Consider the following 17,043-nt stretch of genomic DNA (forward strand, 5'->3'; position numbering starts at 1 on the left):
AGAGGATAGCACTGTATACACCTGCATAGCTAGAGGATAACACTGTATACACCTCCTTGGCTAGAGGATAACACTGTATACACCTGCTTGGCTAGAGGATAACACTGTATACACCTACCCATGATATAACATGGCTAGAGGATAACACTGTATACACCTGCTTACCCATGATATAACATGCATGCTATATACAACTGCTTGGCTAGAGGATAACACTGTATACACCTGCTTGGCTAGAGGATAGCACTGTATACACCTGCTTACCCATGATATAACATGCATGCTATATACAACTGCTTGGCTAGAGGATAACACTGTATACACCTGCTTGGCTAGAGGATAGCACTGTATACACCTGCTTACCCATGATATAACATGCATGCTATACACCTGCTTGCTTGCTAGAGGATAACACTGTATACACCTGCTTGGCTAGAGGCACACTGATAACACTGTATACACCTGTATACACCTGCTTGGCTAGAGGATAACACTGTATACACCTGCTTGGCTAGAGGATAACACTGTATACACCTGCTTGGCCAGAGGATAACACTGTATACACCTGCTTGGCCAGAGGATAACACTGTATACACCTGCTTGGCTAGAGGATAACACTGTATACACCTACTTGGCTAGAGGATATCACTGTATACACCTGCTTGGCTAGAAGATAACATTGTATACACCGGCTTACCCATGATATAACATGCATGCTGTATACACCTGATTGGCTAGAGGATAGCACTGGATACACCTGCTTACTCATGACATAACATGCATGCTATATACAACTGCTTGGCTAGAGGATAACACTGTATACACCTGCTTGGCTAGAGGATAACACTAGAGGATAACACCTGCATGGTTTACCTGAACATGGCAATTAGGAGGTTGACCAGTAGGATGTTGGTGAGGATCATGTACACGGCCAGCAGGATGGACACAAGAGCATTGGGCTCAGGACATCGTGGTGCAAGGTCAGCTCGCCACAAGGTCTCATTCCGGGTACAGCTTGATGGGTCATCCTCACCTGACAAACAAAAAACATGTCACCACCAACTAATTAGACTGTCCTCCTCCCTCAGTGACTAGCAGGCAGGAATAGTGAGGACACCTGCTGGTCTTGCTGAGACCCCTTCCCTTCCCAAGGCAGTCGGTATAGCTCACCTTGCACACGCTCCAGGAACAGCTCGCCGTACATCTGCCAGTAGGGCAGGTACAGCACATTGATGAGGACCTTGTAGCTTGGGACATGGTTGGGGTACAGGTTCACATGGTAGGCAACCCCGAAACTCAGGACAAACACAAGCAGGATGAAGAAGAAAAACAGGAGGTCTGTCAGCTGCAGACAGAAAGCAAACAGTGATGCCCTTGCACAGGCATAGTTCAACTCTCTCACACAGACACAGTTCAACTCTCTCACACAGACACACTTCAACGCTCTCACACAGACACAGTTCAACTCTCACACACAGGCACAGTTCAACTCTCTCACATAGGCACAGTACAAGTCTCTCACACAGGCACAGTTCAACTCCCTCACACAGGCACGGTTGAACTCTCTCACACAGGCACAGTTCAAGTCTCTCACACAGGCACAGTTCAAGTCCCTCACACAGGCACAGTTCAACTCTCTCACACAGGCACAGTTCAAGTCTCTCACACAGGCACAGTTCAAGTCCCTCACACAGGCACAGTTCAACTCTCTCACACAGGCACAGTTCAACTCTCTCACACAGGCACAGTTCAAGTCCCTCACACAGGCACAGTTCAAGTCCCTCACACAAGCACAGTTCAACTCTCTCACACAGACACAGTTCAACTCTCTCACACAGGCACAGTTCAACTCTCTCACACAGGCACAGTTCAAGTCCCTCACACAGGCACAGTTCAAGTCCCTCACACAGGCACAGTTCAACTCCCTCACACAGACACACTTCAACTCTCTCACACAGGCACAGTTCAAGTCTCTCACACAGGCACAGTTCAACTCTCTCACACAGACACAGTTCAACTCTCTCACACAGGCACAGTTCAAGTCCCTCACACAGGCACAGTTCAATTCCCTCACACAGGCACAGTTCAAGTCCCTCACACAGGCACAGTTCAACTCCCTCAAACAGACACAGTTCAACTCTCTCACACAGGCACAGTTCAATTCTCTCACACAGGCACAGTTCAACTCCCTCACACAGGCACAGTTCAAGTCTCTCACACAGGCACAGTTCAAGTCCCTCACAAAGGCATAGTTCTACTCTATCACACAGGCACAGTTCAACTCTCCCACACAGGCATAGTTCAAGTCCCTCACACAGGCACAGTTCAATTCTCTCACACAGGCACAGTTCAACTCTCTCACACATGCCCAGTTCAACTCCCTCACACAGGCATAGTTCAAGTCCCTCACACAGGCACACTTCAACTCCCTCACACCGGCATAGTTCAAGTCTCTCACACAGGCACAGTTCAACTCTCTCACACAGGCATAGTTCAAGTCTCTCACACAGGCACAGTTCAACTCTCTCACACAGGCACAGTTCAACTCTCTCACACATGCACAGTTCAACTCTCTCTCACAGGCACAGTTCAACTCTGTCACACAGGCACAGTTCAACTCTCTCACACAGGCACAGTTCAACTCTTTCACACAGACACAGTTCAACTCTCTCACACAGGCACAGTTCAACTCCCTCACACAGGCATAGTTCAAGTCACACACCGGTATCATATCTAGCCACCATAAGAAACTCATTGAAAATATTGAAAATTTTAACTATAAATTGTATATTTATATACTTATCCTATCTCACGACTTGCACCTCTCTCTCTTCATTCGACCATGAGTGGAAACGAATTAAAACTTTGCTCCAAGGCCTACCTTGGCCCTCTCCCGTGCTGTGCGTGCCTTCTGTGTCAGTCGTGCTCACTAGTCCATGACAGCACGAGGCATGCGCAGTCCTCACCCACGTGATCACCTCACAAACTCATTCTCGATCTTGGAGCCATAAAAGGACAAAACCGGAACGGTGGTAATCTATGTAGTGGGGAGGTAGGGAGGGGCTTTATCGCGTGAGATAGGATAAGTATATAAATATACAATTTATAGTTAAAATTTTCAAATTTTAAAACTTATCCTATCTCACGACTTGCACTTATCCCACGGTAGGAAGGTGGGTCATAGATTACCTGAAATTCAAGCGATAACAGCTAAGTGTTATGCCCAAACAACCGTAGGAAGCAACTACAAGGTAGGCCAATAACTACCAAGTTACTACGTGCGAGGGTTAGTTTGAACCCATTGACTTACTAAGCACAATTGCTCCCAGGGACTGGGATTCCCGAGCAATGTGGTGTTCAGTCACTACCTTCACAAAGCGAAAGGACGTGGCTTAACGAGTGTAATCAGTCGCATCGCCGATTTCCAAGGTACCCCGTAATAAAAGTCTAACGACTAGTATCGGGCCAGCCCTGCTTCAAACAACCCCACAGACACCGTCCCGAGGAGGGTGAAAGAGAAATTGAATCGGTAAAACTCACAATTTTAGCGTTCAGTACCACAACATCATCTTATGACTTCCACTACTTACCACAATAAGATCACATAGATGTGTAGGCACTTAGGAGCATGAGCGCTTCTGACGTGTAACACTTCGGAAAGGACTCACATTACTGACTTAATTACTCCGTGGAGCAGAGGACAGTAAGTGAGGTGGCGACTCTCTGTAGTCTCAAACAAATGAGAGGAGAAATCTAAATCCCGGAAGACGTAAATCAGAAAAGGTTTTTCAGATTCATTCAGATTGTACACAAGCAGAAACGATCGCGACTTGGGATCAACTGCACAGTGGGATCCATATAGCATCGAAGCACAAGGAAGTTCATTATCTGCGATGTTGTGCCGCTGATAACTGCTGGGCAAGGACGAGTGGTCCAAACTGATGAAGGCCTTGAATATCCGTCACCGACACATCTCTGAGGTAATGAGACGAAAATACTGTGTCAGATCTCCAAAAACAACCCTCCATTATGGCAGTTAACGAGCAGTTGCTATGCAGCGCCATAGTAGAAAGCCAATGCCCTGGTTTCATGAGGGTTGACTGCCGTGGAGTGGAGGCAAACCGGCAAAAGTGTAGGCTCGTAGTATTGTAGCTTCGTAGCCAATATGAGAGTGTTGTCGCGAGAGACTTCCGCCTTGGAAGCAGTAGACAAGGGTATAAACAGTCTCTTACGCAGACGGCGGTGCTCTTGCGATGCTTTAAGGTAACGCTACGAAGTGTAACACTTCGGGAATGACTCACTTCACTGACGTAATTAATCCGTGGAGCAGAGGACAGTAAGTGAGGTGGCGACCCTCCAGCGTGTCAAAAGCAAGACCTGCGATGGTCAGTTCGAACCCATTGACTTACTAAACACTAGTGCTCCAGGGACCGGGATTCCCGAGCAATGTGGTGTTCAGTCACTACCTTCATGAAAGTGAAAGGACGCAGCTTAGCGAGTGTAAACAGTCGCATTACCACGATTTCCAAGGTCTGACGACCAGTATCGGGCCAGCCCCTGCTTCGACATAACCCCCACAGACACCGTCCCGTGGAGAGTGAAAGGGTAATTGAATCGGAAACTCACAAGTCCCAGAAGAATCGAAGACACAAATCAGAAATAAAATTCAGAATTTTATTCAGATTGTACACAAAGCAGAAACGATCGCAACTGGTGATCATCTGCGCTGAAGCTGATGGTTGTCCCGAGTGCCGAACAGGCGAGAATGACAATGCTGAATTCCAATTCGTTGTGATGAAGGGCCCTTTCTCCTGATGACCACTGCTAGGCCACTTGATGGAGAAAGTGAGCGTCCCAGCTTGAAATATGTGTCAACGAACAGGTGTTGAGTCGGTATGAAGGGCACCATAGAGACTCCAACACAAACATTCCACTTGTTGAGCCACCAACGAAAGACTGAGTGTAGTTGTGCGGGAAGACGAATCAACTCCCTGGTGTTGATGTCCCCGATGTGTGGGCACAGAACCATCTGAAGAGGGCAAGCTGCAGCTGGCCCCTGCCAGTCAGCACTTGTGCCGACGCCAACCACCCTAGTAACTTCTGCCACTGGCGAAAAGGTGTGGGTTGGACCAACACTAGTGGTGCGTTGCACTGAATCTTGTCCCACCTCTCCTGGGGCACAAACATCATGACCTGGCGTGTTGAATATTGTCCCAATAAGAAGAAACAGCCGGTCGGTGTTACCCTGATTGCTCGAATTTAGCAGCCATCCTAATTGTGTGAGCAACTTGATGATGAACTGTCTGTGGAAAGGAAGGGCGACTGGATCCTGCTGGGCTTGAACACAGTCGTCGATATTGTTGTCAGTTGTCACAGCCGACAATGCAGGTAGCTCGTTATCAGAATGGGTATCTGAGTAAAACCCACGGGGTTCGCGATATGCCCATACAGCAGGATCCTCCATTGGTATCAATGGCCCCCATAAAGTAAATTGAAGATACTTCCAATAGTCTGGATGTATCCGGATGTGAAGGTAAGCGTCTCACAGGTCGAGGACTGACTGACTGACTGAGTTTAGTTTTACACCGCCTTTAGCAATAATACAGCAAAATCACGGGGGGCACAAGAAATGGGCTTAACACATTGTGCCCATGTGGGGATCAAACCGGGGTCTTGGGCGTGGCGAGGCAGCGCTTTAACCACTAGGCTACCCCACGGCATCGCGGAGTCAAGGGAAATGAGAGGTCTAACCACTCTTGCCTCTGACAAAAGATATCTCCTGATATAAGAGCGTTCAATAAGTCGAGCAACTACGTCAGTTCTGGCGGAGTGCTCAATGTAGTATGTTCGGCATGGAGATTGTCAGTCAATCTACAGGAGCGTTCACATTATAAACAAATTGTAGAAATTCATAGGATCGGTGACCTCAGGAGCGTTTCTTTTGGCGAACAAAATAATGGTGCCAGGTGGAGTGATATAGGTAGTAGATCGCTGCCTGGTGACAGTCCTTGCATAATGCAGTGACCTCTGAACTCAGTGCTTGACTAGGCAAACCGTTCACGGGTGTTTCTGTCCGTCACCCTCAATAAGCAGTCTCTCGACTGGCTGTCAAAATCCCGACACAGTCACTCTTTTGGGGAATGGCAGCGTTCGTTGTTACTTGCATTTATAGGCTGGACTTGGTATCCGATTCGTGGGACCAAGAGAATTCTGCAAGGGCACTTCATAATCACTCTAATCATCAAAATTCGGTAAACAAACAGTAGTCCGCCATTTGCAAACATTACACACGGTGACAAAAATACGGACAACATGGTCTTTGGTTAACCGGGCTGATCGCATAACCCATAAATTCGGGCTGAGCTATGCTGGCTATTTGACAAAACATTGCGGTACCATGCGCAAGAACTTCATCCATTTGTTATCTGTCCAGAAACTTGCTTATCATGTAAAACAAAGGGAGCTGAAGATGACGAGCCGTCTGCAACAATTGCACCAAAGGGATACACAAACACGCTGTTACGGTAGTCTGTAGTAACAAGACTCATCGGGCGTCGTGAGTATTCTTGGCTTGCAAGCGTATCTAGTTATGCCATATTGGGTGGTTGCAGAACTGATATCTACACCGAAGGGTAGAATCGTCGAACGAATCATTCATCAAAAGTGAAGATCGGATGGTAGATTAAATCTGGAATGAGATGAGCCCCAGTCACGGAGGACTTTTGAGAACTGGGATCGTCAGGCCGTCAAGTGCCGAGCGTGATATCTCTAGATGACTGCGCTACTAACATCACATGTAAATCAAATCGGCAAGGTGAAGCACAAAGCTACTACCTCTGTACATTGATCTTGAACGGCCAGGTGAACTGGTTCGACGATAAGGAGCTTTCGACCTGGTGAAACGATCTGAGCGGCTGGTAAATCAGTTCAGGGTGGTGAGCGGAAAGTTGGCGTGATCTGAATCAGTCCGATGTGATCTGAATCGTGACTGATCTGAATCGGTTCGGTAATCCGAAACGGTTAAATGATCTCAGCTGATGGAGACATCTAGAACGCTCAGATGAACCAGTGAGGCGAGGTGAAATGTTACGGTCGAGGTGAATCGTTTCGGTGCTGTGAATTGAATCGATGATGTGAACTGTTTCGGCGATAAGAAACAGTCTTAATATTATGGCAAACTGAGTCAATGTCGTATTCACATACAGCGTGGCAAAACGGTTCGGTCTGGTGAATCCATTCGTGTATGGCAAACCGATTCGATGTGGTGAATCGGTTCGGTCTGGTGAATCCATTTGGTATGGTGAACCGATTCGGCGTGGTGAACCGGTTCGGCAATTTGATGGTGCGGTCTGGTGAAACCATTCGGTATGGCGAGCCGATTGGGTGTGGTGAATCCATTCGGTATGGCGAACCGATTGGGTGTGGTGAATCCCTTCGGTATGGCGAACCGATTGGGTGTGGTGAATCCATTCGGTATGGCGAAACGGTTCGGTCTGGTGAATCCATTCGGTATGGCGAACCGATTGATTGTGGCGAATCGGTTCGATGATTTGACAATGAGATCGGATGTTTGAGTCAACTGGCAACACAGAAGCGTTTTGATGAGGCGGAACCACGAAAAAACATCTAATGATAAGCCCATAAAATTATCACCGTCCGACATGGGAAACTGCGGACGACGAGCAGTTAATACCGGTCGTTAAAATGGGGATTTGTCGGGTGATCAACTGTTGAAGTGTAACGAGCTCTGACTGCCAGCCCGGGGAGCAAGCATGTCTACATGCTCTAAAAAGCGTCCTAATAAGGGAGCACATTCCGACAACGTTTGCTCCAGGAACATGACGATTGGGGATCCGAGGAAGTAAATATTGTTACAGTGTGCGCAAAATTATGCTACTGAGTCTAGACTGACAAGACGGGATATCCTGATTCACCTAAAGTGAATGAGACCGACTTCGAGAATCACTCTGAAGAAAACACACCGTACGGCTAGGTGAACCGGATCGAAATGGCCAACCACCTCGACCAGGCGAGACTGAACGACTACGGGAATCAAAACGCTGATGGTGTGTCGAACTGAAACCTATGTTGAGGTGAACTGAGTCGGGAATGTGAACCCGTTCGTCCTGGTGAACCCCTTCGAGTACGTGAATCAGTTCGGTCAGGTGAACCCATTCGAAGATGGACTGGTGAGCCGGCTCGGCCGTGTGAGCCGGTTCGGCCGTGTGAGCCGGTTCGGCTGTGTGAACCGGCTCGGCCATGTGAGCCGGTTCGGCATGGTGAGTCGGCTCGGTCATGTGAGCCGGCTCGGGAAAGTGAACGAGACCTAGAACGACTCCTCCCAGCTGTGGAAATAGGAGAGCGGGTACGTTCCAACCGCGCCGATCCCCGCTTCAACGATGAATGCTTAGAAGTTCTCGAAGTCTGTGATCGTTCCGAAGAAGCAGACCTACGAGATAATGTAGATCGCAGGTCTGGCGTAGAAGAAATATCGGTCATTACCACCCTGGTACGCTCATGAGAACTTAAACTGGGTGAGGGAAGCTCCCCTAAAAGCCTTCTAACGTTCTAGCGTCCATAAAATCTTCGTCAGGAGAGACGGGCGATTGAGAACGGTGAGCAGTGAGGGTGGGGCGTTCTAAGCATTGTTTCTTAGCGGGAGATGGACCAGACCCCGCAGAACTAGTCCTAGCCCTATCTGCCAAACGTCTGGCACAAGCACGTTTGTAAAATTTAAACGCCTCATTAGACAGACCTGAACAATTCGGACAGCATGTGTCCCAGTCACAAACACCCACATAATCAACACACGTTGTGTGTGGGTCCCATGCTGAAATTACTTTATTGCAACGGGCGCAAAACATCCGTTTACTGGCCTGAACAGGCTTAACCATTTTGAGCAAATCTCAGATGAAAAAATTTTCACGTCCACTCAGTGGAGCGACAAGAAAGAGAATGAGTATGTGAGGTGATCACGTAGGTGAGGACTGCGCATGCCTCGTGCTGTCATGGACTAGTGAGCACGACTGACACAGAAGGCACGCACAGCACGGGAGAGGGGCAAGGTAGGCCTTGGAGCAAAGTTTTAATTCGTTTCCACTCATGGTCGAATGAAGAGAGAGAGGTGCAAGTCGTGAGATAGGATAAGTTTAAAAATAATGAATTACATATAGCCTAGAAATATATGACCTGACATTGTACTTCGTTACAAACTGATTTTAATCTTTCTTCAACTCACCATTTTCCTGATCATAATAACTTTGGGCCCCATGTTTTTAGCTGCGAAGAAGAACTGCATGAACCGGAGATAGTAGAAGGCAAGGGTGATGCTGTAGGACATCCGCGCCCAAATGAAGTTGGAGGTGAAGAGGTTGTAGCGCAGGACGATGGAAATAATAAACAGGGTGTAGATGAGGAGGTCAAACCGGTTCCAGACGTTACTAAACCAGTTCTGAATCTTGTACCGAAACGAACGCTGGTCACGAATAAAGATCTGAAACAGCAGCATGCAGTGGGTTAGGATTTATACACTGCTGTTATTCCATCATCTCTCCACATAGAAAACAAAATTATCATTACAAAAACATATATGTACAAGCAAATAGATATAAACATAAAGGTAAAAATTAACATTTCAAAGATTAACTTGGAATTTATGTTATGACAACATGTAGACAATACAGACAACAATACCACAACCCTAGGCTGATGTAGACTACATTACCAGAACGCCAAGCTGATGTAGACTACATTACCAGAACGCCAAGCTGATGTAGACTACATTACCTGGGTGCTGTTCCACTAACCGATCTTATCTAAGATCAATCTTAGCAAGTTACGCCAATTTTACAATCGTCTTAGCTAAAAGTTACACCCGTTTCACTAACCGATCTTAGGCTGATCGTAGCCGGTCTCGATCTTACGATCTGATCCAAGCTTAGATCGAGACTCTTTCGTGCGAGAGATAGAGGAATGCGAGGCACGAGTTATCTCCCTTTGCATAGTCTAGCAAATGATAGAAAGTAGTTTTCGAACCAACTGAGTGAGTGAGCGAGTTTAGATTTACGCCGCACTCAGCAATAGTCCAGCTATATGGCGGTGGTCTGTAAATAATCTAGCTAAGATGCATAGCGTTCACTAACATGAGCATTCATGTTAGTGAACGCTATGTATCTTAGCTATAAATAATCGAGTCTGGACCAGACAATCCAGTGATCAACAGCATGCGCATTGATCTGCGCAGATGGGAACCGATGACATGTGTCAACCAAGTCAGCGAGCCTGACCACCCCGATCCCATTAGTTGCCTCTTACGACAGGCATGGGTTATTGAAGTTCAGTATTCTAACCCGGGCCTTCATGGGTATTTTTCCAACCAAGTGTAAACGTGGAGAAAAAACCTAGAGGAAAATATTAGGGTAGTGAGCACCTTGGTTTCAGGTGCAAGTGCGTGTGAACGCTGGGTATCAGGCATAATATAATAATAATAAATGCATATTTATAGTGTGCCTATTCCACATCCTGGGGCATGCTCAAAGCGCCATGTACAGATAATTTACACAAGAGTATTTACAGCCGAGATTATAAGTAATATACTGAGAACAGGTTTTAAGTCTGGACTTTAAAAAATGTCAATTGTGTCATAGCTTTTAATATGTGCCTGATCCTTGTCAATCAGAATAAACAAGGCGTGAAGAGGCATCCTCTATAACGTATGTAGAATCTGTCAGTGGCCTTGAATAGAATACCCCACCAAATAAGGGCATGTCAAATCAAACATATTTGTATCTTTTTGATTCAGAACATTGTTCACTTCATGGCTGTCCCTATTCTTAACCATGACGTTGCAATATTGTTGTACAAATGTATTACACCGGCTGTGTTCCCATGACGACAGTGGTGAGACTGGCCTGACATTTGTAAGGCTTCAGTGCAGTGTTTGTTTACATCACAGAAATATACAAATTCATTTCATGGGGGATTTTAGGGGACGCTCACGGTGAAATTCTCGCTCTTATTTTTCACATAGAATAGGAAAACCACCATTTTCGTTTCTCTACGATTGATTTTAGCTATCCTAAGTTGGTCATGAGCAACTTAGACTTTGAATCTTAACTTTACGATTGACATGGGTAAGATTGGTAAGTGGAACGGTATGCCGATCGTAACGTCACGCTAAGATTGGGATTTTAGGGGTTTACGATTGGCATAGGGCTAAGATCGGTTAGTGGAACTGCACCCAGAGCCATAAGCTGATGTAGACTACATTACCAGAACGCCAAGATGATGTAGACTACATTACCAGAACCCCAAGCTGATGTAGACTACATTACCAGAACGCCAAGCTGATGTAGACTACATTACCAGAACGCCAAGCTGATGTTGACTACATTACCAGAACGCCAAGCTGATGTAGACTACATTACCAGAGCCATAAGCTGATGTAGACTACATTACCAGAGCCATAAGCTGATGTAGACTACATTACCAGAACGCCAAGCTGATGTAGACTACATTACCAAAACGCCAAGCTGATGAAGACTACATTACCAGAGCCATAAGCTGATGTAGACTACATTACCAGAGCGTGAACCCATTACTAGAAGCTGATGTAGACTACATTACCAGAACGCCAAGCTGATGTAGACTACATTACCAGAACGCCAAGCTGATGTAGACTACATTACCAGAGCCATAAGCTGATGTAGACTACATTACCAGAACCCCAAGCTGATGTAGACTACATTACCAGAACGCCAAGCTGATGTAGACTACATTACCAGAACGCCAAGCTGATGTAGACTACATTACCAGAACGCCAAGCTGATGTTGACTACATTACCAGAGCCATAAGCTGATGTAGACTACATTACCAGAACGCCAAGCTGATGTAGATTACATTACCAGAACCAGAATGCCTACGCGGACTGCAAGCAAATGTAAACTTCGTTACAAGTATTCCAAGCTAATCTAGAGTATGTTACGAGTACTCCAAGCTAATCTAGACTATGTTATGAGTACTCCAAGCTAATGTAGACTATGTTATGAGTACTCCAAGCTAAAGTAGACTGACACACCTGTCTGCCTACCGTATCCCCTCTGTGACATACCTGTCTACCCTCCTCCAGCAACATGGTGACGAGCCACACCCAAGTCACCATCTCATACACTGAGGGAGAGTCAGCCTCGGTACTAGGTCGAAGGTCAATCAGTACAAAATAGCTGAAGATGCATAGAAAGCCAACGTAGGATCCCTGAAATAACAGCAGAGTACAGCATCTGACAATAACACAACACTCACAGTATGGAGATCCGGACAATAACACAACACTCCCAGTATGGAGATCCGGACAATAACACAACACTCACAGTACAGAGATCCAGACAATAACACAACACTCACAGTATGGAGATCCTGACAATAACACGACACTCACAGTACAGAGATCCAGACAAAAACACAACTCTCACAGTACAGAGATCCAGACAATAACACAACACTGACAGTACAGAGATCTGGACAATAACACAACACTCACAGTACAGAGATCCAGACAATAACACAACACTGACAGTATGGAGATCCTGACAATAAGACAACACTCACAGTACGGAGATCCAGACAAAAACACAACACTCACAGTACAGAGATCCGGACAATAACACAACTCTCACAGTACAGAGATCCTGACAATAACACAACTCTCACAGTACAGAGATCGGGACAATACCACAACACTCACAGTACAGAGATCGGGACAATAACACAACTCTCACAGTACAGAGATCCTGACAATAACACAACTCTCACAGTACAGAGATCCGGACAATAACACAACTCTCACAGTACAGAGATCCAGACAATAACACAACACTCACAGTACAGAGATTGGGACAATAACACAACTCTCACAGTACAGAGATCCAGACAATAACACAACACTCACAGTATGGAGATCCTGACAATAACACAACACTCACAGTACGGAGATCCGGACAATAACACAACTCTCACAGTACAGAGATCTGGACAATAACACAACACTCACAGTACAGAGATCTGGACAATAACACAACACTCACAGTACAGAGATCCTGACAATAACACAACACTCACAGTACGGAGATCCTCTCTATAACACAACACTCACAGTACTGAGATCCTCTCAATAACACAACACTCACAGTACAGAGATCCTGACAATAACACAACACTCACAGTACAGAGATCCTCTCTATAACACAACACTCACAGTACTGAGATCCTGACAATAACACAACACTCCCAGTAGGGAGATCCTCTCTATAACACAACACTCCCAGTAGGGAGATCCTCTCTATAACACAACACTCCCATTACTGAGATCTGGACAATAACACAACACTCCCAGTACTGAGATCCTGACAATAACACAACACTCCCACTAAGGATATCCTCTCTTTAAGACAACACTCCCAGTAAGGATATCCTCTCTATAAGACAACACTCAAAGCAATAACACAACGCTCCCAGTACGGAGATCCTGACAATAACACAACACTCCCAGTATGGAGATCCTGACAATAACACAACACTCCCAGTACGGAGATCCTGACAATAACACAACACTTCCAGTACGGAGATCCTGACAATAACACAACACTCACAGTACGGAGATCCTCTCTATAACACAACACTCCCAGTACGGAGATCCTGACATAACACAACGCTCCCAGTACAGAAATCCTGACAATAACACAACACTCCCAGTACAGAAATCCTGACAATAACACAACACTCCCAGTACGGAGATCCTGACATAACACAACACTCACATTATGGAGATCCTGACATAACACAACACTCCCAGTATGGAGATCCTGACATAACACAACACTCCCAGTACGGAGATCCTGACATAACACACCACTCCCAGTACAGAAATCCTAACAATAACACAACACTCCCATTACGGACATCCTGACATAACACAACGCTCACATTATTGAGATCCAGACATAACACAACACTCCCAGTACAGAGATCCTGACAATAACACAACACTCACAGGTACAGAAATCCTGACAATAACACAACACTCCCCGGTATGTACGAGATCCTGACATAACACAACTCCCACTCACATTATTACGTGACATCCTGACATAACACAACGCTCACATTATTGAGATCCAGACATAACACAACACTCCCAGTACAGAGATCCTGACAATAACACAACACTCACAGTACAGAAATCCTGACAATAACACAACACTCCCAGTATGGAGATCCTGACATAACACAACACTCACATTATGGAGATCCTGACAATAACACAACACTCCCAGTACAGAAATCCTGACAATAACACAACTCTCCCAGTACGGAGATCCTGACATAACACAACACTCACATTACGGAGATCCTGACATAACACAACACTCCCAGTACAGAGATCCTGACATAACACAACACTCCCAGTACAGAAATTCTGACAATAACACAACACTCCCAGTATGGAGATCCTGACATAACACAACACTCACATTATGGAGATCCTGACATAACACAACACTCCCAGTATGGAGATCCTGACAATAACACAACACTCCCATTACGGAGATCCTCTCTATAACACAACACTCACAGTACAGAGATCCTCTCTATAACACAACACTCCCAGTACAGAGATCCTCTATATAACATAACACTCCCAGTACGGAGATCCTCTCTATAACACAACACTGACATTACGGAGATCCTGACAATAACACAACACTCCCAGTAAGGAGATCCTGACAATAACACAACACTCCCAGTACGGAGATCCTGACAATAACACAACACTCCCAGTACGGAGATCCTGACATAACACAACACTCCCAGTACGGAGATCCTGACAATAACACAACACTCCCAGTACGGAGATCCTGACATAACACAACACTCCCAGTACAGAGATCATCTCTATAGCACGTGAAAGAGGAGACATACCACGTTACAGTAGAACTTGGTTACTGGTGCAGCGTAGAAGTAGAAGATGGCTGTGAAGATGTTGATGCTGGAGCGACTGAAGTCCATGAGGTTGACAGAGTAAAGTTTTCTCTTCTTCTGCTTCTTCTTTCCCCGTGACATTGCCGGTGTGTACTCTGCATCATCACTGCCTGGCTCCACCTGGTTAGCCTTGCTGGGAGACTCAGCTGTCCGTCCGGGGCTGTGCCCTGGGGTATGGCTGTCATCCACAAGCTCCTCATCATCGCTGTCATTCCCATCCAGCATGTCCACCACCGAGTTGTTGCTGGTAAACTTGATGAATGGTAGCAGGAAGGGCAGCAGGATTGTTATGATGATCTGTATAAGAAGTAAAGAATAAAGTTGAGACCAACAGACCAGTGGTTGAAAGTATCCACCCAATGCTGTACCTGATCCCTCCCCAACCCTCCTCTAGATTCTCTCCACTAAAGGCTCTGTCAATACTGCTCACCAACATGACTACCTATAATACTGTTCCTGATGCACGACTACAATACTGTTGCTGATGCACACGTACAGGACCACCTACAATACTGCTCCTGATGGACACCTACATTACCATCTACAATACTGCTCCTGATGCACACTCACAAGACCACCTACAATACTGCTTCTGATGGACACGTACAGGACCACCTACAATACTGTTCCTGATGCACACCTACAATACTGTTCCTGATGCACACCTACAGGACTACCTACAATACTGCTCCTGATGCACACTCACAAGACCACCTACAATACTGCTCCTGATGGACACTTACAGGACCACCTACAATACTGCTCCTGATGGACACGTACAGGACAATCTACAATACTGCTCCTGATGCACACCTACAGGACCACCTACAATACTGCTCCTGATGGACACATACAGGATCATCTACAATACTGCTTGTGATTCACACTCACAAGACCACCTACAATACTGCTCCTGATGGACACTTACAGGACCACCTACAATACTGCTCCTGATGGACACATACAGGATCATCTACAATACTGCTCCTGATGCACACTCACAAGACCACCTACAATACTGCTCCTGATGGACACTTACAGGACCACCTACAATACTGCTCCTGATGGACACGTACAGGACACCTACAATACTGCTCCTGATGCACACCTACAGGACCACCTACAATACTGCTCCTGATTCCTGATGGACACCTACATTACCATCACCTACAATACTGCTCCTGATGCACACTACCACAATACTCACAAGACCACCTACAATACTGCTTCTGATGGACACGTACAGGACCACCTACAATACTGTTCCTGATGCACACCTACAATACTGTTCCTGATGCACACCTACAGGACTACCTACAATACTGCTCCTGATGCACACTCACAAGACCACCTACAATACTGCTCCTGATGGACACTTACAGGACCACCTACAATACTGCTCCTGATGGACACCTACAGGACCATCTACAATACTGCTCCTGATGCACACCTACAGGACCACCTACAATACTGCTCCTGATGCACACCTACAGGACCATCTACAATACTGCTCCTGATGCACACCTACAATACTGCTCCTGATGCACACCTACAGGACCACCTACAATACTACTCCTGATGAACATCTACAATACTGCTCACCTACATGACTACCTACAATACTGCTCCTGATGCACACCTACAGGACCACCTACAATACTGCTCCTGATGCACACCTACAGGACCACCTACAATACTGCTCCTGATGCACACCTACAGGACCACTCTACAATACTGCTCCTGATGCACACCTACAGGACCACCTACAATACTGCTCCTGATGCACACCTACAGGACCACCTACAATACTGCTCCTGATGCACACCTACAGGACCACCTACAATACTGCTCCTGATGCACACCTACAGGACCACCTATAATACTGCTCTGATGCACACCTACAGGACCACCTACAATACTGCTCCTGTGATGCACACCTACAGGACCACCTACAATACTGCTCCTGATGCACACCTACAGGACCACCCTACAATACTGCTCCTGAT

The 17,043-nt window shown here is 46.2% G+C and overlaps 1 protein-coding gene across 1 annotated transcript in view; it reads right to left on the minus strand.

The window, feature by feature from the left end:
* Positions 1–17,043, minus strand: part of LOC124291562 (transient receptor potential cation channel subfamily M member 2-like) — a 94,341-nt gene that overhangs the window by 11,139 nt on the left and 66,159 nt on the right. The window contains exons 20-24 of the mRNA XM_046728580.1: positions 14,978–15,334; positions 12,111–12,254; positions 9,239–9,493; positions 1,171–1,345; positions 874–1,033 (exon numbers count right to left, since the gene is read on the minus strand). Coding sequence (XP_046584536.1) covers positions 874–1,033; positions 1,171–1,345; positions 9,239–9,493; positions 12,111–12,254; positions 14,978–15,334 — 1,091 coding nt within the window. The remainder of the gene's footprint in view (positions 1–873; positions 1,034–1,170; positions 1,346–9,238; positions 9,494–12,110; positions 12,255–14,977; positions 15,335–17,043) is intronic.

This window comes from Haliotis rubra, unplaced genomic scaffold (genome assembly GCF_003918875.1).
Source record: "Haliotis rubra isolate DU_JTF1 unplaced genomic scaffold, ASM391887v1 Scf496, whole genome shotgun sequence".
Classification (NCBI taxonomy): domain Eukaryota; kingdom Metazoa; phylum Mollusca; class Gastropoda; order Lepetellida; family Haliotidae; genus Haliotis; species Haliotis rubra.